The sequence below is a fragment of the Xiphophorus hellerii genome, chromosome 7 (assembly GCF_003331165.1).
Source record: "Xiphophorus hellerii strain 12219 chromosome 7, Xiphophorus_hellerii-4.1, whole genome shotgun sequence".
Lineage (NCBI taxonomy): Eukaryota > Metazoa > Chordata > Actinopteri > Cyprinodontiformes > Poeciliidae > Xiphophorus > Xiphophorus hellerii.
Window position 1 is genome coordinate 10,963,996 of NC_045678.1, and position 25,946 is coordinate 10,989,941.

The 25,946-nt window shown below is 41.4% G+C and overlaps 1 protein-coding gene and 3 long non-coding RNA genes across 7 annotated transcripts in view; 3 read left to right on the forward strand and 1 right to left on the reverse strand.

Moving 5' to 3' along the window:
* Nucleotides 1–522: 522 nt before the first annotated feature.
* The window catches only part of tbc1d4 (TBC1 domain family, member 4), a 44,707-nt gene continuing 19,283 nt past the window's right edge, over nt 523–25,946 (reverse strand). Inside the window, exons 12-23 of one of the 4 annotated variants that reach the window (XM_032566882.1) lie at nt 24,622–24,839; nt 24,032–24,169; nt 11,943–12,100; nt 10,588–10,800; nt 9,393–9,557; nt 9,122–9,280; nt 7,764–7,864; nt 7,519–7,662; nt 4,372–4,531; nt 4,074–4,243; nt 3,099–3,275; nt 523–2,485 (exon numbers count right to left, since the gene is read on the reverse strand). In XM_032566882.1, the coding sequence (XP_032422773.1) occupies nt 2,255–2,485; nt 3,099–3,275; nt 4,074–4,243; nt 4,372–4,531; nt 7,519–7,662; nt 7,764–7,864; nt 9,122–9,280; nt 9,393–9,557; nt 10,588–10,800; nt 11,943–12,100; nt 24,032–24,169; nt 24,622–24,839 (2,034 nt within the window). In that variant the 3' untranslated portion in view covers nt 523–2,254. The remainder of the gene's footprint in view (nt 2,486–3,098; nt 3,276–4,073; nt 4,244–4,371; nt 4,532–7,518; nt 7,663–7,763; nt 7,865–9,121; nt 9,281–9,392; nt 9,558–10,587; nt 10,801–11,942; nt 12,101–24,031; nt 24,170–24,621; nt 24,840–25,946) is intronic. The other 3 variants (XM_032566883.1, XM_032566884.1, XM_032566885.1) reach the window with 3 other exon arrangements.
* Nucleotides 10,697–24,702, forward strand: LOC116722694 (uncharacterized). Its single transcript, XR_004339822.1, has 3 exons — nt 10,697–10,809; nt 24,311–24,395; nt 24,613–24,702. It is a non-coding gene; the product is annotated as an uncharacterized LOC116722694 (long non-coding RNA).
* Nucleotides 14,060–15,082, forward strand: LOC116722693 (uncharacterized). The gene is made up of 2 exons (XR_004339821.1): nt 14,060–14,384; nt 14,703–15,082. It is a non-coding gene; the product is annotated as an uncharacterized LOC116722693 (long non-coding RNA).
* Nucleotides 20,596–22,725, forward strand: LOC116722692 (uncharacterized). Its single transcript, XR_004339820.1, has 2 exons — nt 20,596–22,027; nt 22,346–22,725. It is a non-coding gene; the product is annotated as an uncharacterized LOC116722692 (long non-coding RNA).

The following is a 25,946-nucleotide window of genomic DNA, read 5'->3' on the forward strand; positions in this document are numbered from 1 at the left end:
ACTTCACTGCAGTGTGTGTGTGTGTGGGGGGGGTGGGTGGGTGTGTGTGTGGGGGTGTGTTGGTGTGTGTGTAGATGCAGTATATAGAATCCAAGACTCATTATCGTTGAGAGGGCAACTCAAGTGCCCTTAGGCTCATTTTAGCTCCTTTCTTATTTCTCTGCTAAACTAAACTCTCCAGTTTTGGACATTGTGCACGGACAACAATGCATCTAATTGAAATCTTGAGCACAATAAAGTGCCTTTCAAAAGTATTCATGCCCAGCAAATATTTCTGTACTCAATTTATTGTACAGATTTTAGATAACAGACCAACCCAACGTAAAGGGTAATTTGGAAGTGAATGTTAAAATTGCTTATTTATAAAAACCTGGAAAATGTGCTATGTACTTGATAAACTACAGATAGTTCATTATGTGATTCTGAAGGGAATTGGCTGTACCGCAATTTATTTAGGGGTATCAGAGTAAACAAAATCCACACTGCAAAAACACAAAATCTCACAAAGTATTTTTGGTCTAATTTCTAGTGCAAGTATCTCAGTACCCTTGAAATGTGATAAAACTATCTTACAACTGTTTTTTAGTGAGATATAGAAGTTTATTTTAAGTCAATAATTCCTCAATATTTGTTCCAGTGGCTTATTATTTCACTTATAACGTTTGAAAAATGTCTTATCATACGTGAAATAATCTGCTTGTGTAATTAATACGTTTTTGTCAATATTGAGGAATTATTGACTTAAAACAAGCTCCTATATCTTGCTGGAAAGTTGCTTGTAAGTTAATTGTGTCTTATATCAAGTGTACTAAGACATTTGCACTAGAAACTAGACTAGACTACAATACTTGGTAAGATTTTGTGTTTTTGCAGACACACACTTTTTTTCTGTTGAATGGCACCTTTGACTTTCTGCAAGATGGTTTCCAGTTTGGAGTGGTTTTGCTCTCTGTATGTTTGTATGTTCTCTTTGTGAATAGGTGGATTCTATTCAGGTACTCCAGCTTCTTCTCAGTAAAAAAACACGACTGTTAGGTCAAATGCCAATTGTCTGTTCTGTGCGTCACTCTCTCCCAATACCACCAGTACCAAACTCCCAACACTCCACCCTCCAGCCCTGCCAGCATAAGGGAGGAGAGTTGGATGGGTGAATGCTTCAATTTCCTCCTAATTCACAATTACATGCAAATTGCATTGATGTGTCAAATTCAATCATGAAAAAATACATTGTAGTTGTCACTGACACAATGTGAAACAGATCGACAGCTATGAATACTTCTGAGAGGCGCTGCAGAAACTAAAGCGATAGTGACTTTGCAGAGCTTTTTCTTTTGTTTTTTAAGTGCAGCAGCGTGTACATTCAGAACCCGTCTCCACCTCAGTCTGTTTAGTCTGCGCCTCCCGGGGAGCGCGAGCTCTGCCTCGGAGTCTGAAGGCGGTGCTAAAAGAGAGACGACTGACGTCTTACAGGAAGCCGAAGAGGCAGGCGACCTCACATCCTGCCTGAGATCTGGAAGAGACGTTTCCTGAGAAAACTGCACTCTGAACGATCTCTAGCGATGCCACACTCCAGTTCTGCTGAAGAGTAACGTCGACCTTCGCGGAGAAGAGAATGAACGCGATTAGAACGACCCATGAGGAGAAGTTACATTCATAAAAACTTCAAGTGATTAAAATGTAATAAAGCGAAGCTTTCATTGGAGACAAAGGAGTAAAAGAACAACAAAATGCTCCCCGATCAGACACTGGTAATGGCTGTAAATAGACCTCACAAAGTCTGAAAAAATGATGTCTCAACAGGCAGCTTCTGTGGAGTTACTCTGTCAGGCAGTAAATACATCCAGGCAGTGTGAATAAGGAAATTCCCCCATGAATAGAGTCAAACCTCCGACCATTGCAGGACGGTGTGGCCGTTGATTCTACCTCCTAAACGGTCGTGAATCAGATGAGAGAAACATTGGCTTTTCTGCGCTATGGAAACCCTGAAATCATCCTCCCACCACTCTTTTTATCTGCTCATCAAACACAACCAAGATGTTTCCCCATGCAGTCTGTCTGTCTCAAGACTTCAAACATTTACAAAACGCAGCCACACTTCATCACAGAAGTAAAGTGGAACTCGTCAGCTTTCCACCACTGAGCAGTCTTCACTTGACAGTTTGTGGATGTGAGTCGCTGCATCTGCCCAAACGCAGCCAACCCGCCTCCACCCCCCCATCCTCCCTCCATCCCCACCTACTCCCTCCTGTTGCCATCAGGGCTTCTTGGCTGCGGTTTTGGCTTTCCCGTTGGGTCCTGTTTTGATCTGGGTCATCTCCACATCTGTCAGGGCATCAGGGGGGAGGCTGAAGCGCATGCGTTCAATGGTCCTCTGGTAGGTTGCCCTCTCTTGCTCCAGGGAGCGAATCATGTGCTTCATTTTGCTCTCCCGAGAGAGGAAGTTCTCCACGCTCGTCTCCAGAGTCTGAATCTTCTGTCTTGCAGCCTGCAGGACAGAGAGAATGCACCTCAGTCGACGCTGTTGCAAAACGGACACTTAAATCTGAAAATCTTGAAGACTGCAACACAGGAAGTGCAATTTCGCACAGCAGCCTGGGAGGATAATGTCAGTAATCACCGTAATGCATCTAAATGTACATTTCATCCACAGTCTTGAAATAACTTGTTGAGTTTTATAGGAGTCGCGTTTCAGCTTCCAAAACATTGACCCTCTAGTGATTTTCTCTCGCTAAATCAGACACGAGAGCGCCTGAAGAACTTTTAAACCTCTATTAATATGAAGCTCATCAGGTGCGACTTTATCAGTCCTCCTCCACAGATTCACACTTCACTGAAATGATTGAAGTACGTGGAGAACATAACAGCTCTCAGGCCTTTTGTGTCTTCAACAGTCTCTCATTACCGCTGTTTTCCACTGATGTATTACTGCCATCTACAGGCAATCCGAGGCAATGACATTTTGCAATTACACACTTCTTCTAGATTGCACAAATTGGCATTGTTTCAACGAATCGTGACTCTTTGCACAAGAATATATCCTCTCAACAGTATTCTGGTTTACCATTTAAACATGTGATACTGCACTTTATCTCCCTTACTTGAAGTTTTTCCAGCAGATCCATGTTCTGTTTCTTCAGCTGCACGTTCGTCTTCTCTAATTTGTCGAGGCGCTCCGAGTCGTCGGGTGGCGGCCCGGCGTCCAACATCTCATCCTGCAGGACGTGGTACTCAACTTCATATGCATGCAGCTGCTTGGAGATGTCCATCTCCATAACCTAGTGATCCAGAATAAGCTCCCAGTGAGGTTGTTAATCCTTAACTTAAAAGTGTAAATTTTTCTACACTTTTTGTTTACACCAATGTTTCAGACATATAAAGCCTGGAGATAAAATGTGTATTGCAATAGCCTTATTTTGTTTGTAAAACATTGATTTTTGGGGGGCACACCTGTTGAATTTAAAGATGTCTAAAGTCCAAAAACATATGACATTGCTCTTTTTGATTGAGTCAGTGAATCACAATAAAACTACTGATGGGTGTCATGCTAAAGTTAAAGTATGCCGTTTGTATGTAAACCAAAATAAAAACATCTTAATTGTTAAGCTATGTTGGACTTTTGTTCTTTATACAGTCAAGAGTTTTCAAGGTTCTCTAGGAAAGCAATGACAGGTCAGGTTGAAAATTTTAAATGATCCATTTAGAGGCACAGCAGATGTGCTCCAGTCAGATGAAACCAAAACTGAACTTTCTGGCCTGGACCCAAAGTAAAGTGTTGTGGTGACAGAATCGTGCTGTGGGAATGATTTCAGTTAGTAAGAAAAAAAATATTCCCTGTCTTGATCCATAAAAAATAAAAATCCCAATAAAATTACACTAAAGCTTGTGCAAGGGGAGTGAAAACTTTTACAAGGTTCTGCATAAAATACATGTAATTGCATGTATACTTGATTTTTTTTTATATTCGTGTTCGGTGTTTGTCTTCACAAGTTGGCAAAACCAAAACAGATGCTCAATAACGAGAAAATTGTAGTATTACTTTGAATCAATGCATTGCATTAAACCCCTTACGGTACCTTGGTAATGGTTTGCTCCATCTGTGTTTGTGTGAGCGTGGGGAGTGTAGTTTTCAGGTAGTCCACGATGCTCTCGAAGCTGTCACATTCCACTATCTCCCTCTCATGGCTGCTCAGCAGACAGAGGGCCACTTTAAAGATCACCTCAGTACCCTGCACAAACACTAAATCTAACCACAAAAAACAGAGAAGAAGCATCAGAAAAGCGTTAATGCACTCTCCAACACTGGAGATGAAGCAGATATAATTCTGCTGAGGCATTTGGCTGCAATAAGAGAACCCTATGTTCTGGCTTTACCAAAGATGCGGGACACGAAGCCAAGGGGGAACTGTGAGGCGAAGAGGGTGAGGAACCAAGGCGCGGCGTAGAGGCTCGGCCCGATCTCGTACTCCTCCAGGTGATTGTAAAGTTCCCGGTGGTAGTCGTGCAGCAGCCTGGAGAGCTGGTACATCTGAATCTGGAGTACAACAGAGACAAAACGGCAACCTCAGGTCAGAACAAACTGGTAGAACTGGATCTGGAAGAGACAAGTTTTCCATAAGAAATTTAAGAGTCAATGAAGGATTTTTTTTTTTTCTCCCCCATTCAACCGCAACGCTGGTAAAGTGAAAGCAGTGTTGCTTTAAGGACTTGCTCAGACAAGGCTGTGCGTCTGATGAGCTGCAATAACTCTTTTTACAGTATGAGACAGCAAGCAGCGAAGACAGGAGAAGCAGAAGTTAGCTCGGGCTAAAATTAGACTCTCTGCTTTTACAATTTCCTCAAAGTAACAAAGACGACAACCGATACCTGAACCTCCTCCTGAAGCACAAAGGAAACAGCACAAATATGTCAGGGAGCTTCTTTAAAGACCAAGACCGCTGCAGGGAGGGAAACAGCAGGCTTCTGCTCGGCTGAACGGTTACCTGGAGGAGATTAAACATTACCCCCCCCCCCCCCCCCCCCACCCCCCACCCCCCCCCCCCCCCCCCCCCCCCCCGTCGATGCTTCAACTATGGTGAGGTCAGCTGATGTTTAACTGGAGCTAACAGAGCAGGTGTGGTCTGACAGAGAGGTGGAGACACGCTGCTGTCAGCAAATCACACCAATAAAAGGTGGCAGGCAGATGACCGCTATAAAACGAATGGAGGAGTACACTGTGCATGGTTTTAAACAGGTAGTAAATGTGATTTCTTTTTGTGTGTGTGTCTGTGCATTCAAAACACATTCACAAAAATGGAATCTGCACTTGTCACTCCCGTCAAAAGCAATTTTAAAAAAAGACAATAAAGACAAAAAGCATAAAACTGTAAGAAAGTATTTTAAAATGATACATAAATAATGCCACAAAGTCGACAAATGTTTGGTAAAACTAAAATCAACTCAGAAAGAATTCCTGCACATTCTCAAGCTTGTGATGGCATTACACAAGAAAACTGGGTAACACTTTATTTGACGGGTTGTGAATAAGACTGTCATGACACCGTCATGAACATGAGTAAGTCTTCATGAATATTTATGACTGTTGTCATAAAGTATCATGACACTTTTAATACAAAGTTGACATTATTCAAAATGTCTTTATTATGACAACTTGTCATTAACCAAGAAATCATGATCTGACATTATTTTTTTTTATAAAAGTATCACTGATTAAACTTTAAAACTTATGTAGCTTTATGTTATTAAAGCTAAAGTTTAATCAGTAATACTTTTACAACAAACGACCCGTCAAATAAAGTGTTACCGAAAACTGAATGGTGTGTTTCATCATCTTGTCTTCTCCACTTTTGGTGATAGAGAGGATCGGGCGCTGTAGTTTTTACAGTTAAATGTTTCAGTGTTTTATCCATGGCAAATGCCTAAAATATTTAAACTATGGGGCAGGTCTGGACTGCTGGTGTGCAAACTCGGGTTCTGGGCTGTTGTTAAGTTGCTCTAAATGTGCATTATTCTTAGGAAATAAATTGAAGCCATGTGCATTTACTGGATAACAGTACTGATTATAATGCAAACCACATTGTGCCTTTCCTTTTCCACTTGGAGAACGCAGGAGCAAGTGAAGAAGTAGTTAAATGTTTATTTGTTTACACAAAGAGTAATTTTCTCTCAGTCTCATAAAGACTGAAATGGTTCTGTCCCATTATTTTCTAAGGATTTCCCTTGTTTGTGAACAATGTTATGGAGAACTCAGCAGAGATTTTATTAATGAACAATTTTAAATGCTTAAAAATCTTAATGATTCAGTATTCATTATTGCAAACAGCACTATTTGTTACTGAGGGAAAATTATTTTGTTCAATGATACTATAAAACATTACAGTTTTGTTTTTTTGTAATTAATATCATCAGCAGCCTTTATCGAGTGTTTGTGACAAAATGTCCAAAGTGGCCAAACAGCAAGCAGGAAGGTCAACACAGGTCAGAACCTGAACCCTTTGGCAATGTTCCAATCCCAGCTGTTCATCCAGAACGACTCATCAGGCCCTCAGCAGTCGGACAAAACTGTCCCTGCAGTGTTTTGTAAAAGTATTCATGCCACTGGAGCATTTTTTTTTTATTTATTTTGTTTAGGGCCAGAATTTTAATGCGTTAATTTTGATTAATTAATTACATCTATTTTAACGTGTTAAAAATTTTTACTCTTTTTTTTTTGTTTGTTTTGTTTTACAAGCAAAAGCAAAAGACAACGAAGCCGCTTGTCTTGGACCTCTGGGGGTTGATTTTTGCCTCAATAAGTAACCTGATAGGACTCTGGAAGAGGCTGTTGTTGTGTGTACGTTGTGCATAAAGGAGTCGGCCTGTAACCGAAGCTACTCAAGCCCAAAATGCCATCTAAATGCAAAACATGTTGCCGCAGCACAGAAGTACCCAACGCTAATGCGAGTGTCCATGGTGCACATTTCTAAGTTTTTTTTTTCCAAAGAAGTTCCGTGAATGCTGAATGGATATAACAATGCTTTTGCCCGAATCTGATGGTTAAATAATACAAATAACAGATGAAAAGCAACAAATATCTTTGATGTTCAGCTCCTACGTCTATTTATTCAATGACGTAGCCGCAAAAAGGGTTTTTGAATTAAAGATGTTGCTTAATTCGTCAATATATGGTCTTCAATCAAATTGTGATCAATTAATTACAAACCTTGAAATTAACTCCATTAAAAATTACCACTAATTTCGTTACAGTACAAACACAAACTTTGATTAATTGTATTTATTATGTGAAAGACTAAAGCAAAGTAGTGCATGATTGAGAATAGCTGATGGTTTTCAAGATGTTTTGTTTTAATAATAGTAAAATAAAAATCCTAAACATGCAGACAATGCTACAAGAGAATATAAAAAAAACGCTTAAGTGCAAAAGCCTTCACCAGTTTTGATGTGAAAAATATTTCTGTGCACTCATGAGTTCGCTTTTGTTCGAGTGGCATGTCAAAGCAGCCGATCAGTGTGCGCGCTGACCTGCAGTGAAACCATGTCGGGTCGGTACTGCCGCCTGATGCCCAGGTCGTACATCAGGAACTTCAACAAGTCGAAAGCTTGCTCTTCCCTCATGTGGAGCAGCAGCACTCCGGCCACAAAGCTGATGCCCTGGCAGTAGCCAACCTGTGGAGAATAAATGAGAAAAGGACGATTTATAATGACGTTGAGGAGATCCTTTAGTATGAATGTTTTTGCGAGGAGAGCAAAAAGGACTAGAGGATTACCTCTGTGTCCATCAGAGAGTAAGCCTTCAGCAAATTGTAGAGGGAAAGTTGGCCTGCTCCAAGCTGGGCTGAGAAGTACTGGTGGGTGGGGAAGGTCCGGCCTGAGAAGGGAGTTGGATTTACAACTACAAACTTTTGTTATAAAAACAATGCTTCATGTGAGATCTTAATAAACTATTCGCTGTTTGTAATTTTATGCACCACTGAGTAGTGGGACCACAGTTTCAGTTTTCCCATTGAATTTATTCTACATCACAACCCATTTCACCGTGCACAGCTTGCAGACCTAATATAGGAAGTGACTGTTGGATTTTTAATCTAACCAATCGAGGTAATCACTAACAATATTAGTGGCTTTTACCCTGTTGTTGTTATAGATAATACGAGGGACTATATTGGCTGCTGCACCTTCCTCCAGACAGCTGTTGGTTTAGTGACGAGTGGCACAGAGAGCAGCTGAAACACTAGTCTTTAAATCTCATGGTGGTGAAATTCAAGTACTAAGTTCATAAACCTTTAAATAAGCTGTATTATCAACAAATTAAAACAGAAAGTAGTAACATTTTAGACAAGCACTTCAGAAATTCAAGACAATCCTGGAACCATCTGGACTGTGAGTTAAGTTGGAAAGAATTTAATTTCTAATTTAAACCATGTTTTGGAGTACTCTATGGACTTTGAGAAAATAGTAATTTCTGCTACTGTAACTTTAAGTATTCAGCTTAAGAAATGCAAGAAGCATTCAAATTCACTTCAAACTCAAATTCTAAAATTATTTATTAATCCCAAAGGGAAACTAAATAACTACTAAATTGTTATTTAATTATTTAAAATAATTATTTATATATATTTAATTACTATGCATTTAATTTAATGATGTAATTACTTTAAATAATTTAGTTACTAAATTCAATACTCAAGAATTTAGCTCAGCAGCAGATTTGCATTTGTGTTTTAAATCCAACATATTAACTAAATCTCCGCTCCATGTGTCAAAAAAGAAAATGTCTTTCTTCCTACAATTGTAGCAAAAAGAGAAGCATCAACTTCCATGTACCTCCGTTGTTTTTAGGTGCTTTTGAAAGCTACACACAACTGTCATCCGACTTCCTCACATCTCTTTCACCCTGGCAAAGAAATGTTTGCACAACTCATCGCAAGGAAAATCAGTCACAATACTAAACAAGACACACGGAAAGCTTTATTTCTGTTTCTTATAGACTTTGTTTTCTGATGAAGACTTCTGGTCGCTTCTGCCTGCAGTGGGGCATGGATGAGAATATTTCCCCTTTTGTTGTGTTTAATCCCAGTGGGGCCGCGTGGTTAAGCAGAGGTCACCTAACGGTGAGCACGCCCACCTAAGTCCACCAGAATGGCGTGCTGCTGTGCGGTGAGCTGCTTCAGCAGGTCGTAGTAGGGGGTGTCTGGAGCTTGCTGGCGCTGGGGCAGTCTGTGCTGCAGCCGATGCTGATGGGAAAGGAGTAACCAGACCTCCCCGCGTCTGCTCTTTGGAACTCCTGCAGAAAAACAAACAAATAAACCAAGTATAAGGAAGGTAACATTTAATGACGTTAGCCTTGTAAAGTGCATTTCAATCCACGCTCACACACCCATGCGCTTCCCTCTCACCCTGGCAGACGGCTCTGTATATGTCCTCCTTGTCCTGCGGGTTTGTGGTTCTGCCTGGAGCTGTTAGCTTTCTCTCCCAGAGCGCCTGAGCCTCCTTGGAGCAGGTACACACTTCCTGGTAGTCGAGCTTCGTTTTGCGGATGTGCAGCTCATCTCGACTCGCTTCGGTTGAATCAGGAGGACGAAAAACAGATAAGGGAAACAAACTGAACATCGCTCCGCTAAAGAGGGCATAAAAAGGACAGGCAAAAACCACCAGGAGAGGATGCAGACCATCAACCGTTTAGCTAAGATGGAAACACAAGACACAAATGCCACAATAACACCAAATAGAAACTGGAAAAAAAAAAAGTTGATCACCCCCCCACCGCCAACCCCGTAACATGCAGAAAAAAAAGGAAAGATGAATTGAATGACTCTTACAGCTAGCCACTAGTATCATGCAAAACCTCTTCCCTGATCCCAAAGGCTTCTGTTATTATGCTTACCTTCTATAGAAAACAGTTTTGTACTGTAAGGTCCTCAGACCAGCATTGACGTCAAAATATCAGACAAACAAGAAGAGATGTGTTGGTGTTGGATTAAAGTGCATTAAAGTGATGAACTCTTTTCTTAACATCAGTCTGTGTATATAATGGGATTCACTCAGTAGACGGAGTTTGAATAAATTAACTTTTCAAAATTATCTAAATTTATTGAATACTGTACAGCTATAGCAAATCTTTAGTTCATGATCTCACATTCAAGCTGCAGAGTTTGTTGACATGTTTCCTCTTAGGATGTTGTTGTGCTAAGCACTGATATCCAGGTTTGGATTTCAAACACAACATCATCGCTAATTGGTAACATTTCAGCTAATTTCTCAGCTGAGCTCTTTTTTTCCCAAGCTTTTTTCATATAAGTATAAGTTAGCCTAACAATAAGCTAAAACCTAAACATAGTTGAAAAGTTATTAAAGAATGACCATTTATGCTCTTTAAGCTGTGCTGGTGCAATGAAACTTTTTATACAGCATGTTACATTTTTTACAAGCTGAACAACAGGGAAAGAACTACTAGTGAGGGGAAAAAAATTCCTGTTTCAGCAAGTATGAGGACATCATAAGCACCATGTGTCCTTCATGTGACCAGCAAAGAATGAGCTGCAGGCTTTAAATGCCACTTTTTGGTGCAGTGGAGAGGGGATTTACGCTCACCTTCCAGCCTCTGATTCTCCTTTTCCATGCGCAGCAGGAGGATCTGCTGGTGGATGGCAGTTTTCCAGAGAGCTCTGTAATCGGCTCCTGTCTTCTTGGGCTTCTTATCGGTCGGCTGATCAGATGCCGGGGATAAAAGGCGCCTCAAAGGGTCCAGACCCGGGTCCGAGGCACGGGGAGACAGAGGCAGCAGCTCCGTGGCATCAGAGCCGTCTGCAAAAAGTGAGTTAACACAGGAACGCGTGCTTAAAATTCACTTTGCTTTTCCATATAACAATATGTATGATTTACTAGCAGTGTTGAGTCCGCAGAGGATTTTAGAGGATAGCGAATGCAGCTCCACACAGCTGCTTTTAATTTAGGATTTGTTGTCTGGAGTGGTTCTCAGCTATTAAAAGCACCTGCTTTCACACAGACAAAAAAAAATACTGACAAAAGTATTTAACTTATTCCAAAACTGACAGAAAAAATGGAGCATTTTGAAGTAAACAAAGATGTTTTCTGAACCCAGGGGATATTCAGTCAGAAACACACAGACAAGATACCAAATTAAAATCAGAAGGAGATTTATTTAATTTTTGCCTAGTCTCACTGATAAACAATAATGGATATGACTCTCATTGTGGTTCATTAGTCCGAAAGATGGCTTTGTAACCCTTTCAGTGACTTTGTTTCTTATCAGTGTTTCAGTTTCTTTAGTTTAGGGCAAGGTATGTTTCTTTTTGGGACATTATGGTCTTCTTCATGTTGCCAAACAGAGTCTATTTGGCTACAGGTCAGGTCAGTTACCAGGTCTAGTGAAACTGAAGGGGAAAAAAGTTAACTCTTTGTAAGTAATTACTGCATTAATGTGTAATCTTTTGCATAGACGTCTGCTGTGGTTAGTTTATTTAACTGGAATTACTATTGCAGTCTTTAAAAACGCATGTGCAGATTTATCAAATTTAAAAGTTGTCGCATTTATTTATATTTCATTTCATATTGATTTACAAAAGGAAATCTCACCGAGACACAAAACAAAATATTCTCTAAGAACAGAACTTTTGTATTGCAGAAAACATTTTCTGTGCACCACTACTCAGAGCACTGATATAAAACTGAGTGAAATGACAACAAATATTTCAATAACTCTAGCAATAATACTGTATTTTTGGAATATCAGCCAAAGTATACGCATATTATCAAAGTACCTTAACTTCATAGCTCTGTCATTACACTGACATTTGCACACAATATTCATGCTACAACATTTTCCTGTCGGTACATTGGCAACTTTCATTAAAGCAGAGGACACCGATTACATGTTGCACATAATGATTCCTTGTAAAACAGCTTAAAGGATTATGTTACCACACCTGTGTCCTGCATAGATGCAGATGGCTTGTTCATGGGTGAGGCGACCCGCAGGAAGATCTTCTGTCTCCAGGAGACCCTGCGTGGGGTCAGAGGGAGACCTCCGCTCAGAGAGTCATTGCTGCAGCTTGACAGCGTCCTTTTCCTGCCTTCTCCATTGCTACAAGAAAGGACAGATGTGTCAGAGACACCTGATAAAGGAGTCAGGTGTCACATTACACCAACTCTCTTCAACCCCTCTAATAATGGCAGACACAAACCAAACACAAGCACAACAGGAAAACTGATCCAGCTTTCTGGACAGCTCAGTTCATAAGTGGCGAAGCTGAACCCTCCGAAAAAGCAGCAGCCACACACCGATTCCCCAGTGTCCGTGTTAATAAAGCAGCAGTAAACAGAAGAGACATCGGCCACGGCTGAGGCGCATGCACTTCTGTTCTTTCTGAAAAAGAAGTTGATTGTCAGCGAAGGAGAAGAGACCGGTGATGAGAGTTTCCTAAAAACTTTACGTTCACAACCTGTCTGCAGACATCCCAGCTGTAGAAATACAATCTAGACAGTCTGACAGAGGTGGGTAAATACAAACTTCCACAATCCTGGTTACTAGAATATATAAAAACTTTTATGAATCCATTACTGTAAGACCATGGGCGGGGAAGGGAGAGGTCAGTGGCATAGCAAAGAGCATAGGGGAAGGTCCTGCAAACTGTGCGCTTGGTCAGATGTTCGGACTAAGCACACAGTTTTCCCAGAATGCCATACTGCACCTTTTATTGACGTGGAGGAATTTATTTGCACAATATTTACTTTGCGCAAATACATTTAGATATGTTAAATGTCAAATTTATTGTTTCTTTATCTAATCTTATACATTGTAAATCATTTTCCCTGACACTATGAGGTTTTTGAAGAATGAATTCAATGAGTGACAAACATTCAAAATAACTAAAGCCTTTAATGGGAAAGGTCAGATCTTCAACGGCAAATTGATTTCCAAAAATTAAAAAGAAAATTAACAAAGAGAAATAATTATTTCCACCTCTTGCTGATAGTCACAAAACGCTTGAGCAATCAGTAAGCATTGTCAGAACACAAAAACCTGCCTGAACATGTGAGCAATGGGAAACAGGAAGTGACCTTGGTTCAAGACTAATGTCACTGACACAAACAATCCGGCTCCGACTGCTACTCCATGCATGCCCCAGTCACTCCTTAAAATTCCTCCCATGACACATTTTCTCTAACGTTTCTCTGCTGTTAACTCAAGCAGGGCGTCGTCAGAAAAGCTTTGGGTGCCAAAAGGGTCTCAAAACACAATCAGAAAGAAAACCTCAGAGAGTACAATTCATATTCAGCACATTCAAAAACCAAGGCTAAAATATCTGATCCATAATCTGGGAACGACGCAGTTCAAGAATAAAAAGTTGATTCTTTGGATGCCACCGTGAAGTCTGGGTGCTCGGAGAGCAAACAACACCTCCCGGTCCGCTGCGCTGCATCTCATTTCTAATGGAAATGTTAACCTTTACTTTCTGCCATCTGGACATCCGAAGAGAGAGAACCCACTTCTCAGACACACCGAGGTCTATCCTGCTTTCATTGACTAACCAAACACGGTCATTGATTAGCCAAGGGTTGCCAACGACAACCTTCCAAAATGAGAAAAAAAAGAAAGAAGAAGAAAATCGCAAAGCTTGTTAGGTTTTGAATTGTGCAGCATCTTGCAAAAAAACTTCGCATCCTGTGTTGTTAAAACCAAAAACTTCAATGTGTTTCATGGTACCGATGAACAACAAAGTGCTACACTGTTGTGAAGTGGAAGGAAAGTGGTATATGGTTTGAAATATGTTCTTCAAATAAAAACGAGAAAAGTGTGATTTACTCTGATACCCCTAAATAAAATCTAGAGCACCCGTCTGCTTTAAGAGTTCACCTGATTAATAAGTGGAATTCACCTGTATGAGATTTAAAGTTAGCATAAATACAACAGCTCATAGAGAATATTAAGGAATATTCAGCATCATGAAGATGCAGCCTACAGTTCAGGGAGGAAATGGTGGAAGAGTTAAATGCAGGATTGGGTTTTAAAACAATATTCCAAGCTTTTGTAACCCACATGTATATGTGTGGTACTGTTAGTGGTATTTTATTTCTGTAGGATTTTGTTTTGTTATTTAATGTTCCCAGCAATTTAGTTATATTTTCATTTTGAGTTTTCTTGTCATACCAGAAACCGCCAGCAGGTGGCTTGTGAGTTACACTCTGGTTTAGACAGCAGAAAACTATTAGAAGAAGAAGAAAACCGTAGCTGGCTGTAGCACGTTGTGCGAATTACTGCATGCTATAAGATAAATTCTTGATTAATTCCGGTAACGGTTAAGAGAAAAGAAGATCCGTGACCTGATCCCTGGCAGTAAAACACATTTTTACTGTGATTTTCTCTGGTGAGTGTTGTAACGTGTTTTTGCAACCGAAATTAAGCTAATGCTAACTGGCGTCATAGGCATTACTGCTCATATATTCCGACAAGGAAGAACAGAGAAACGTAAATAAAACCAATCGGAGGAATGTGTGAGATTAAAATGATGATTTTCACTGTATTGCATTTTTTGTTATGTACAAACTAAGAGGTCGGATACAGTGTGATACGTTTGTTTTGCAAGCTTGCCATTAGTTGAATATTATTTTTGTGATAAATGGAATTTATTGCTTCCTGCATACTTTTGAAACTTAATAGTTAATTAAGTTCTATATATATGCAGGTGGGTTTTTTTAGAACCCCATTCAACTTTGAAGACTGTCCAGCTGCATAGCATCGCAGGCCTGGATTGGATTGCTGAGCTCCAGGGTTCAACTCAAGACCTGGGACTGCTGGATCCGCTGCCTACTTTGCACCGGATAAGATAAGATTTTGGATCCAAAGAAACACATGGCCATTTAACAAAGACTTGACTGACTGACTTAAATTACTGAACTAAGAAAACAAAACTTCCAAAGGACGAACTGAACTATAAGGAATCTGAACCAAAAGAAAATACACTGCCTGATAAAAAAGGTGGACACTTTATGTTGGAACAAAAAAAAAACTGTACCGTAATATTCTGTTTCAAGTTGTATTAAATAATCTGTTCATTCTTGATAATATGGTTGTTTGTACTTATTATCCTCCTTTTTGAACTTAGAAAGATAGACTAACTGTAATTTCAACATTGAAATCTAAGTTTCTCAACTTATCTATTCGTAAGTTACACTAGTTGGTTACATAAGTGGCGAGCCAGCCAGGAGGATTTTAGGCTATAAACAACCAATATAAATAATTGATTAGTGATCAGTGTGATCAAATATTGTCTGATAATAACCAGACAAAATATGGCTTCTGTTGCTGACATTGGTAGCGAGCATGGTGTAAATGACAGAAAATCAATCCTTTTGAAGGGCATACTTGATGATGACACAGATGGAGACATTGTAGAGGCTGTATCATTATATGGTAGTGTCAGTAAAATAGTGAGACTCAAAGACTTTCAAGTGATTGTTGAGTTTGACTCAGAAGAGTCGCTAAAGCTCATCAGTTTCCCCTCTGTGATACAGTCTCCTAAGAACCCAGCCTCAAAATGGTGTTTGGACAGAGTTGAGGTTTTAACTACTCCCACACAATCACAGTCAGCCATTGATGAAAACCCTGAAGCCACATGTTCCTTTAAAACTGTGCAGAATGAACGGGGTAGCTCAGATAGTACTGGAAGTGAATCAGACAGCAGTGGATCATCTGTTATATTCAGTCCTCAAAAATCACAACCTCCACCCAGTAAGCCATTAAAATCTGTCTCCAAATCACAAGGTGGAACAGAGAAGCTTAAGAGGACAAGAAAGGGACAGGCAGTACGACCAAAGGAGCAAGCCAAGGGCACTGCCACAACCCTAGACTCTGACATACTAAACCCACCAGATGTGCAACGAATAATAGTGGAGCATGTCATTAAGAGTGAAGCTACGACAGCTCCAGGCTCCAAGAGACTGCGTTCCTTCTCAGGCAGAGTTCCTAAACCGCCTGGTGAAGTGGATTTTGAAACATGGTGTTTACATGTTGAACTTATGTTTCAGGATGGCTATACAATGGATGTGCAGCGACGACTGATTCTGGAGAGCTTACTGTCGCCCGCAGCAGACATTGTAAAACAACTAGGCTCTCAGTCACCTCCTCAAGACTATGTAGAACTCCTCCAGTCAGCCTATGGCCTTGTTGACGACGGGGAGGAGATCTTTGCCAGGTTCCTCAGTACTCATCAGGACGCAGGTGAGAAAGCATCTGAATACATTCAGAGACTGCAGACACTTCTCAGCACTGCGATCAGACGGGGTGGTGTAAGTGAGGCCAATGCTAATAGACAACTTTACAAACAGTTTGTGCGTGGTTGCTGGGACCAGACTTTACTGTTGACCCTGCAACAGAAACTGAGAAATGATCCTGCCCCAAATTTTTCAGAGCTTCTTCTTGAATTAAGAACTGAAGAAGAAAGAAGATCTCTAAAAGTAGACAGAATGCAACGTCACCTTGGAGGGTTTAAAGCAAAACCTCTTGCCCAGTTTCATGGCATTCCAGATCCCACCCCCACAACTAATCAAGACACAGATTTAATGCAGAAATATATAACAGAGACTGAGAATTTAAGGAAACAAGTGGCTGAACTTAAACTACAGCTAACTGAAAAAAGAGCCCAAAGACGAAAGAAACACGAACAGAAACATGCCAGTGCTTCAGAACCTCAACCACCACATTTTACAGAACTGCAAGCACATCAACCTGTACACAGATCAGCTCCAAAAGCGTGGTTTTGTTTTAAATGTGGTGAAAATAACCACATTGCCCGAGAGTGCATAAATGCTCCAAACAAAGACCTTGTTGATAAAAAGAACAAAGAATTAAAGACGAAACAGCAAGAGTGGCAAGCTAAATATGCCCCAGCTTTAAACTGGACAGGGTTTCAGTAGAGGGACGCACTGAGGCCTTACCAGAGTTTAGTCCCAATTCGGAGCAAAGTCCAAAGCTAGCACAAGATAACCAAAAGAACAAAAGACTGGAACAAATAGATGACATTACCAACTCCTGTTCAGCATTATCGGAGGAGGCTCTTTTGAGTGCTCTGGTTGGGTCAAAACGTACTGCTAGCTTGACTATTGATGGGGTTCACAGCGTGTGTCTTCTAGATTCTGGCTCCCAGGTAACCACAGTATCAGAGACATTTCACAAACTACACCTACCTGCACGCCCGATTCAGTCTGTGGCCAAATTGCTTGACATAGAGGGCGCAGGGGGTCAGCAAGTACCCTACTTGGGTTACATAGAACTCAATTTGTGTTTTCCAAAAGAGATTACTGGGAGACCTGAGGAAGTGAATACCCTAGCACTCATTGTACCAGACTGCAGATCAAACCAAGAGATTCCAGTTCTCATTGGGACAAATGTTTTGGATGTGCTTTATGAGACATTCGCATCCTACAAAGAGTCAGACACAAGTGTCAGACATTGTGACAGCATTCCAGTGATCCAAACCATGTTCAACAGAATCAAAGTTGATAAGAGAAGTGGTAAAACAGGAAAAGTTAAGCTGTTGAGCAGAAAATGTGTCGCAGTACCAGCTGGTGAAAAAGCTGTATTGACAGGCTATGCCAGACATGTTGATATAAACCCAGGTAGTCCTCTGCTAGTAGAATCCACAGCATCATGCTTGCCTGGGGGTTTCCTATTTTGCAACTACATTATGACAGCTCCCTCAAAGGCTTCTTTTAAGCTTCCTATTCTGGTCAAGAACGAGAGTGCTCATACAATCAAAATCCCTGCTGGTCAAACAGTGGCTGAACTATATGCCCCCTTGTCAGTGTGCTCTTTAGCTTCAGGCTTGAGTAGTAACACAAGGACTAGCTCTCAGTCTCCAAAGTCTGTTGCTGAGTTTGATAACATCAGAACCACTACAGACAGCCCACTTAAGTTTGACTTAACTGATACTCCTCTCTCCGAAGAATGGAGGCAGAGAATTATGGAAAAGCTCAACTCAATGTCAGATGTTTTTGCCATGCATGATTTGGATTATGGACACACAACTGCTGTGAAGCATCACATTCGACTTTCGGATGCAACTCCATTCAAACAACGACCCAGACCTATACACCCCTCGGACTATGAAGCTGTCAGACAGCATTTAAAAGAACTTTGTGAGGCTAACGTTATTCGTGAATCTGAGAGTCCATTCGCATCACCGATTGTGGTGGTTAAAAAGAAAAACGGGGCCATTAGGTTATGCGTCGATTACAGAAAATTAAACAATCAAACCATCAAAGATGCATACGCCCTACCAAACATTGAAGAAGCTTTTTCAGCCTTAACAGGCTCAAAATGGTTTTCTGTTATGGACTTAAAGTCTGGATATTATCAAGTTGAGGTTGAGGAAAGTGACAAACATAAGACAGCATTTGTTACTCCTGTGGGATTTTGGGAGTTTAATAGAATGCCCCAGGGAGTCACCAATGCGCCTAGCACATTTCAACGTGTTATGGAAAAGTGCATGGGAAGTCTCAACCTCAAAGAGGTCCTAGTCTTTCTGGACGACCTCATTGTGTTCTCAAGTTCATTGGAGGAGCATGAGGAGCGCCTCATGCGTGTCCTGTCAAAACTCAGAGAATTTGGACTCAAACTTTCCCCGGACAAGTGTCATTTTTTCAGGAAGTCTGTTAAATATCTCGGTCACATTGTCTCAGAGAAAGGCGTGGAGACTGACCCTGAAAAAATAGCTGCCCTCACCACCTGGCCAAAACCCAGAAACATAAAAGAGCTCAAATCATTTTTAGGGTTTGCAGGCTATTACAGGAGGTTCATTAAGGACTACTCTAAAATCGCAAGGCCCTTAAATGATCTCACTGCAGGTTGTTACCCCCCCAGAAGGTCTAACAGAGCAGGAACAAAGCACAGCTCTATTATAGATCCAAGGAGACCTTTTGCTGATAAGTGGACGGCCAACTGTGACGAATCCTTCAACACTCTGATACACAAACTGACAACAGCTCCAGTTTTAGGCTTTGCAGATGCTAAACAGCCCTACATCCTTCATACGGATGCAAGCATTCATGGACTCGGTGCAGCTCTTTACCAAGAGCAAGATGGGCATCTGAGAGTAATAGCTTTTGCAAGCCGGGGTCTGTCCAACTGTGAAAAAAGATACCCAACACATAAACTGGAGTTCCTTGCCCTAAAATGGGCAGTAACGGACAAGTTTTTCGATTATCTCTATGGTGCCAAGTTTACTGTTGTGACGGACAATAACCCTTTAACATATGTCCTGACGTCCGCCAAGTTAGATGCAGCTGGTCACAGATGGTTGGCTGCACTTGCCACCTTTGACTTTTGTATTCAGTACAGGGCTGGAAAATCAAACCAAGATGCCGACGGTCTCTCCCGCAGACCTCATGTACAAGATGAAATGGACAACTCTGCTAAAGATGAGGACGACCGTATTGACCGGTTCATGTCTGACATCACTCAGAACGTGACTGTTTCTCCAGAAGTAGTACGTGCAATATGCCAACGACACATTGTCCACTCAGAATTTCAACCACAGTCTGAGTTGCCCTTCCTTGGCTTTATTGAGTGTGTTGCTATTGATGCAAATGCTATTCCACCAGATTACAGCCACACAGACATTTTGCCTGGCTCATGCACTTTACCACAAATGTCTCAACGTGACTGGGCTTTAGAGCAGAAGAAAGACCCATCCATCAGCAGGGTCATAACCTTGTTAATGGGGGGGAGGAGACCACCTCACAGAACGCAACAAAAGGAAGACAGAGAAGTCCAGCTCATGTTACGGCTATGGGACCAACTAGTTATGAGAGATGAAGTGCTTTACCGGAAAAGACTTCTAAATGGTGTACCATCTTTCCAACTAGTTCTGCCGAGGACTTTTCGAAATGAGGCTTTGGACAGCCTACATGACTGTATGGGACATATGGGTGTAGATCGCACCACAGATCTGGTTCGTGCGCGCTTTTATTGGCCACGCATGCTCACTGACATAAACAACAAAATACACACATGTGAGAGGTGCATCAGACAAAAAGCCAGAGCTGAACACAGTGCTCCTTTGGTGAACATTTGTACCAGCAGACCGCTGGAGCTAGTCTGCATGGACTACCTGTCCTTGGAATCTGATGAAAAAGGGTCAAAAAATATACTCGTAATCACTGACCACTTCACCAAGTACGCAGTGGCAGTACCCACAGTTGACCAAAAAGCAAAAACCGTGGCCAAAGCCTTGTGGAATAATTTTTTTATTCACTACGGCCTGCCGGAGCGTTTGCATAGTGATCAGGGCCGGGATTTTGAGTCCACACTGATCAGAGAGCTATGCAATCTGCTTGGAATAAAAAAAACAAGAACGACTCCTTATCATCCACGTGGCAATCCTGTGGAAAGATTTAACAGGACACTCCTTGCCATGTTGGGCACCTTACAAGAAGAGGATAAGTTAAGGTGGAGAGATTTTGTGCAGCCATTGGTGCATGCCTATAATTGCACAAAAAATGACACGACTGGATACTCACCTTATCAGCTCATGTTTGGAAGACAACCAAACTTACCCATTGACATTGCATTTGGACTCGACAAGCCTACTGGGAGGGGCGAAACACATAGTCAGTATGTAAAAGGCCTCAGAGACAGTTTGACAGAGAGTTACAAAATTGCTATTGAACATAGCGAAAAGACTGCCTCTTACAACAAACAGAGATTTGACAACAAGGTGAGGGAGTCTAAGCTCGAAGTGGGAGATCGTGTGTTAGTGAAAAATGTAGGTCTCCGTGGTAAACACAAGATTTCCAACAGGTGGACTGACACTGTTTACAAAGTGATTAAACAGATAGAAAACCTCCCTGTTTATGTAGTAGCTCCCTTTGATGATGTGGGTCCAGAAAGAGTCTTGCATAGAGACTTGTTACTACCCTGTGGTTTTCTGTCAGTTGCAAAAGAGCAACCTGAGCCCATAACACAAACCCAAACAAGGAAGTCTAAAAGACTGCAGTCAAGTGCGACAAAAAGAGGTGCTGGACATGAAGTTCCAGAGGATTCGCTGCTGGACAGCGAGGATGAAGATGTGGAGTATTATTACTATCCTCCAACAAAGATGGTGTCTGATGTTGGAACCCGAAACGATGATGAACAGGACAGAGACATGCAAATTGGATCTGAAGACCAAGTGTTGGACACAAATGAACTTGCCAGTGAGAGAACAGAAACTGACAATACAGAACAGGACGTGACAAACGAACATGTTTCAGTGCCATCACTTAATCCTGAAGCTTCACCATTTGAGCCACAAGAGCCAAAAGAGACCATATCAGAAGAGCAGCAGCTCAAGGGTGAGTTAACCCAGTCACCCACACCTCGAATGTCCATCCAACCACCAGACCATGTCATAATAGATATTGGCAACTCTGAAACATCTGAAACTGTTATCCCTATTGGAACGGACAACCATGAAGGGAATGTTGAAGTAAGGAGATCAACTAGAGAAAGAACCCATCCCAAGAGACTCACCTACCCATCCTTAGGAAACCCACTTGTGGTAGTTATGCAGTCTTTACTTGGTGGCTTAGACAACGCACTACAAATAGCCCTTGAACGTGACTTTTATGCCCCTGTATTTGATGCTTAGGAGATGTTGACATGCAGGGACGCATGCAATTAATGGGGGGGAGGATGTAACCCACATGTATATGTGTGGTACTGTTAGTGGTATTTTATTTCTGTAGGATTTTGTTTTGTTATTTAATGTTCCCAGCAATTTAGTTATATTTTCATTTTGAGTTTTCTTGTCATACCAGAAACCGCCAGCAGGTGGCTTGTGAGTTACACTCTGGTTTAGACAGCAGAAAACTATTAGAAGAAGAAGAAAACCGTAGCTGGCTGTAGCACGTTGTGCGAATTACTGCATGCTATAAGATAAATTCTTGATTAATTCCGGTAACGGTTAAGAGAAAAGAAGATCCGTGACCTGATCCCTGGCAGTAAAACACATTTTTACTGTGATTTTCTCTGGTGAGTGTTGTAACGTGTTTTTGCAACCGAAATTAAGCTAATGCTAACTGGCGTCATAGGCATTACTGCTCATATATTCCGACAAGGAAGAACAGAGAAACGTAAATAAAACCAATCGGAGGAATGTGTGAGATTAAAATGATGATTTTCACTGTATTGCATTTTTTGTTATGTACAAACTAAGAGGTCGGATACAGTGTGATACGTTTGTTTTGCAAGCTTGCCATTAGTTGAATATTATTTTTGTGATAAATGGAATTTATTGCTTCCTGCATACTTTTGAAACTTAATAGTTAATTAAGTTCTATATATATGCAGGTGGGTTTTTTTAGAACCCCATTCAACTTTGAAGACTGTCCAGCTGCATAGCATCGCAGGCCTGGATTGGATTGCTGAGCTCCAGGGTTCAACTCAAGACCTGGGACTGCTGGATCCGCTGCCTACTTTGCACCGGATAAGATAAGATTTTGGATCCAAAGAAACACATGGCCATTTAACAAAGACTTGACTGACTGACTTAAATTACTGAACTAAGAAAACAAAACTTCCAAAGGACGAACTGAACTATAAGGAATCTGAACCAAAAGAAAATACACTGCCTGATAAAAAAGGTGGACACTTTATGTTGGAACAAAAAAAAAACTGTACCGTAATATTCTGTTTCAAGTTGTATTAAATAATCTGTTCATTCTTGATAATATGGTTGTTTGTACTTATTATCCTCCTTTTTGAACTTAGAAAGATAGACTAACTGTAATTTCAACATTGAAATCTAAGTTTCTCAACTTATCTATTCGTAAGTTACACTAGTTGGTTACACTTTGAACGTATCAGAGAGCAACCTTTTAAAGAGTACAGCACAACTGCAAACCTAACATGGACGTGGACGTCCTCTTAAACTCACAGGCCCATCTGGTGACAGGACAAGTATTAGTCATGTAATCCTCTAATCTGAGCTTTCTGGAAGAAAGTCATTGTTGAATGAAGCCTATGTAAAGTCCAAAGGCAAAGCAAATGGATGGAAGAAGGTGATCTAGATGGATAAGAACAAAACTGAACTTTGGAACTAAGAAGTAAAACGCAATCACCATCTCGGTGGTGATGCACTGTGAAGGTGTTATGTTGTGGGGATGCAGTGGCAGCTGGTCCATAGGGGGCGCTGCCCTCCCTGATGTGGAGGAGAGGCAAGGGGGGGTTGGGGTCTAAAAATGATCTATAAACATGATTAAAAAATTTGTACTTTCCTTAATTTCTAGATCTATAGAATCTTATCACCCACTGACTCTCATTCATCAGTGAATTTTCCCCGACAGATTCCTGTCAGATAAAGCTGGTAGAGACAATCCGAAATAACTTACAGCCATATTTGCAAAGAAAGTATTGGTCACAGGGAATGAACACAAATTAACTCCATATCTCAGTTTCAACCCTTTTTACTAATGAAAAAGAGTTCTAAACAAGTTATTGATTTCCTTCCATTACTACAAAAATGTGATGCTTTGTGTTGGTCTATCAAAAAAAAAAAATCACAATAAAATACATTTTGTTTTAGCCTGGGAAAAAAAAAGCTTTAGTGATATTTTGCAAAGTACTGTCACGTCAGAAGAATGAAATGCAGTTAATGACGTTTGTTCATCTCAATGAAACACGCAGGAGTTTGTCGTGCAAAAAGCTTTAGATGCACATGCAAATGAAACAGAAGGAGGATGTATCAATATCCCGCTCTAAAGGGGAAGAAGGCCAGTCCATCTGTAGAGCCGAGAGGTGGGTTAAAAAAAAAAAGTCTTGAAATCCAGGAAACGAGAATAATAAGTTCTACTATCCAGTTGAAAAGAGACTGGAGAGTAGAGCTGCGAGTTACAAAGATTCAGCCAACACGGATTATGGCTACTGCCACCCCAGCAACAGGTCAGCTGTTCCCATCCCATAGAAGTCATATTCTTCATCATCAGCTGTCTGTTTATGCAAGGGAGGGGGGCGGGTGGTCCGAACCCCCCCGCTCACCTCTTGAAGCTCCCACTGTCCGTCAGGGACCCCAGCGAACCCTGGTAAAAGCTTTTCAGGAAAGTGGGAGCGGAGAAGGTGGAGGGGAGGCTGAAGGAGGACTCCCCCTCTGAAATGCTGCGTGTTCGGGACACGTGACTGGGCGGGCCCAGCGTGAAACGCCCACAAATAAAATAAAAAGAAAATAAAGAACAAACATTACATAAAGGAAAGGAAAACAGTGAGAAATGCATGTGGGTCCAAAACACTGACAGGAAACCTGTGATGCTATTGTTTCAGAGGACAGCAGGGGAACGAGGAGGGCAGATTTTAGACTGATCAAAGTGCTGCAAATAGATTACATTGTGTGCGCAGGAACCAAAAGGTCAGTGGAATACTTTGTTAGTTTTAAAGAGATTAAGGAGATTAAAAAATCGACTAAATCTCAAAGCTAATCACAACAGCTCATGTCAAAAGAAAACTGCAAAATGTGCAAAAGATTAATTCCTAAATCTGTAAAAAGAAAAAAAATAATAATAATAATGCACTTTCCTTTTTCAACAGTCTAAAAAAATAATGCACAAAACGACCAATTGTTTCAGGTATTTTACCTGGTCTGCAGCAGTTCTGGGTTGACGGAGTGCTGCCTGCGGAGCGGAGCCTGTTTGGTCTGGTTGGCCGGCTGGCTCTCGAAGGAGATGCGCTTCCTCACCGGCGGGTGGCTGAAGGTATGAGCACGCCGACGGAACTGCGGCCCGGATTCCAGCTCCTCGTCCGGGAAGGCGGGAGGCGAACCTGGCGGGGAGTGACCAGGAGACTCCTCATCCTGCTGGTTAGGACAAAATGCAAGATGTTGGTGTGAGTTTGCCGCACTTAGGTTGCAGATGTACCAAAATATTCTGCATAGTGACACAAACCCACAAAAAAAAAAAAGAAGTTGGAAATGAAATCTGCACTCACCTATTTCCTCACGATTAAACTGACTCCACGCTTAACTTCTCTACTCGCCACTATTGAACTCTGTGCCTCATGCCTGCTGGTACAACTCCCACATCTATTGTATTCTAATGGATGATGTCCTATGACTCGGAGCATCGCACACGATTGGTGGGGAGGACCTCACTGGTAACAAGTCAGCGCGAAAACCCTCCAATCTGCTCCTGTCCTGCCGTCAGAGACCTCCCTCTTGACTCCTGTCACCACGCTGGACATGCAGTGACATTTGTGCTGCCAGTTCCTATCTTTGAACACAAAATACTTCCATTTCAGTGCAGAGCAGAACTGCACAATAAACTGCCCTTTAATAAGGCCGTAAACAGAGACTCACTTCCATGTCTCTTTGTGTCATGATGAGGCTGAGCAGACAATGCGACAGACGGATCTCAGCTGAAATACAACTGGACATCCTGAGCGTTGTTTCCTGCTCGCTTGTACGTCCCATCCTCGTGAGGCACTCCGCAAAGCGCCTCATAAATCTATTCACGATGCAAACAGGTTTATCTGACCCACACAACATTACTTGGGAAAGCATCTCGTTTGTCTTCTACTGGGTAATGTAGGATTTTTCTGAGGAACTGTAAATCTGACTGAAGTATGCAAGGCAAAAAAATAAAATAAATCTGCAGCGGCTCACAGATTCTGAGAAGGTAGAAGATATGCGGCAACGATAAAAGAGTGAATGGAGTCTGAATTTCCTCAACTCGGCAGCTCCAGTTTTACTAAATATGATATGAGGAGTTTGAGGCAGGAGGTAAACTGGGTCATATCGGCAGATCTGAAGTGGAGGCTCTGCTGAGCTTCTGGAGATATTGCAGAGAATTTTTCTGCAGATTTCTGAGAAACGTTCTCCCGCTGATGAACAAACTCCACCAGGAGGAAACCTAAACACAGCGACGGCGTTGTTCAGCACTGCAACAACAATGTTGATTCTAATTAA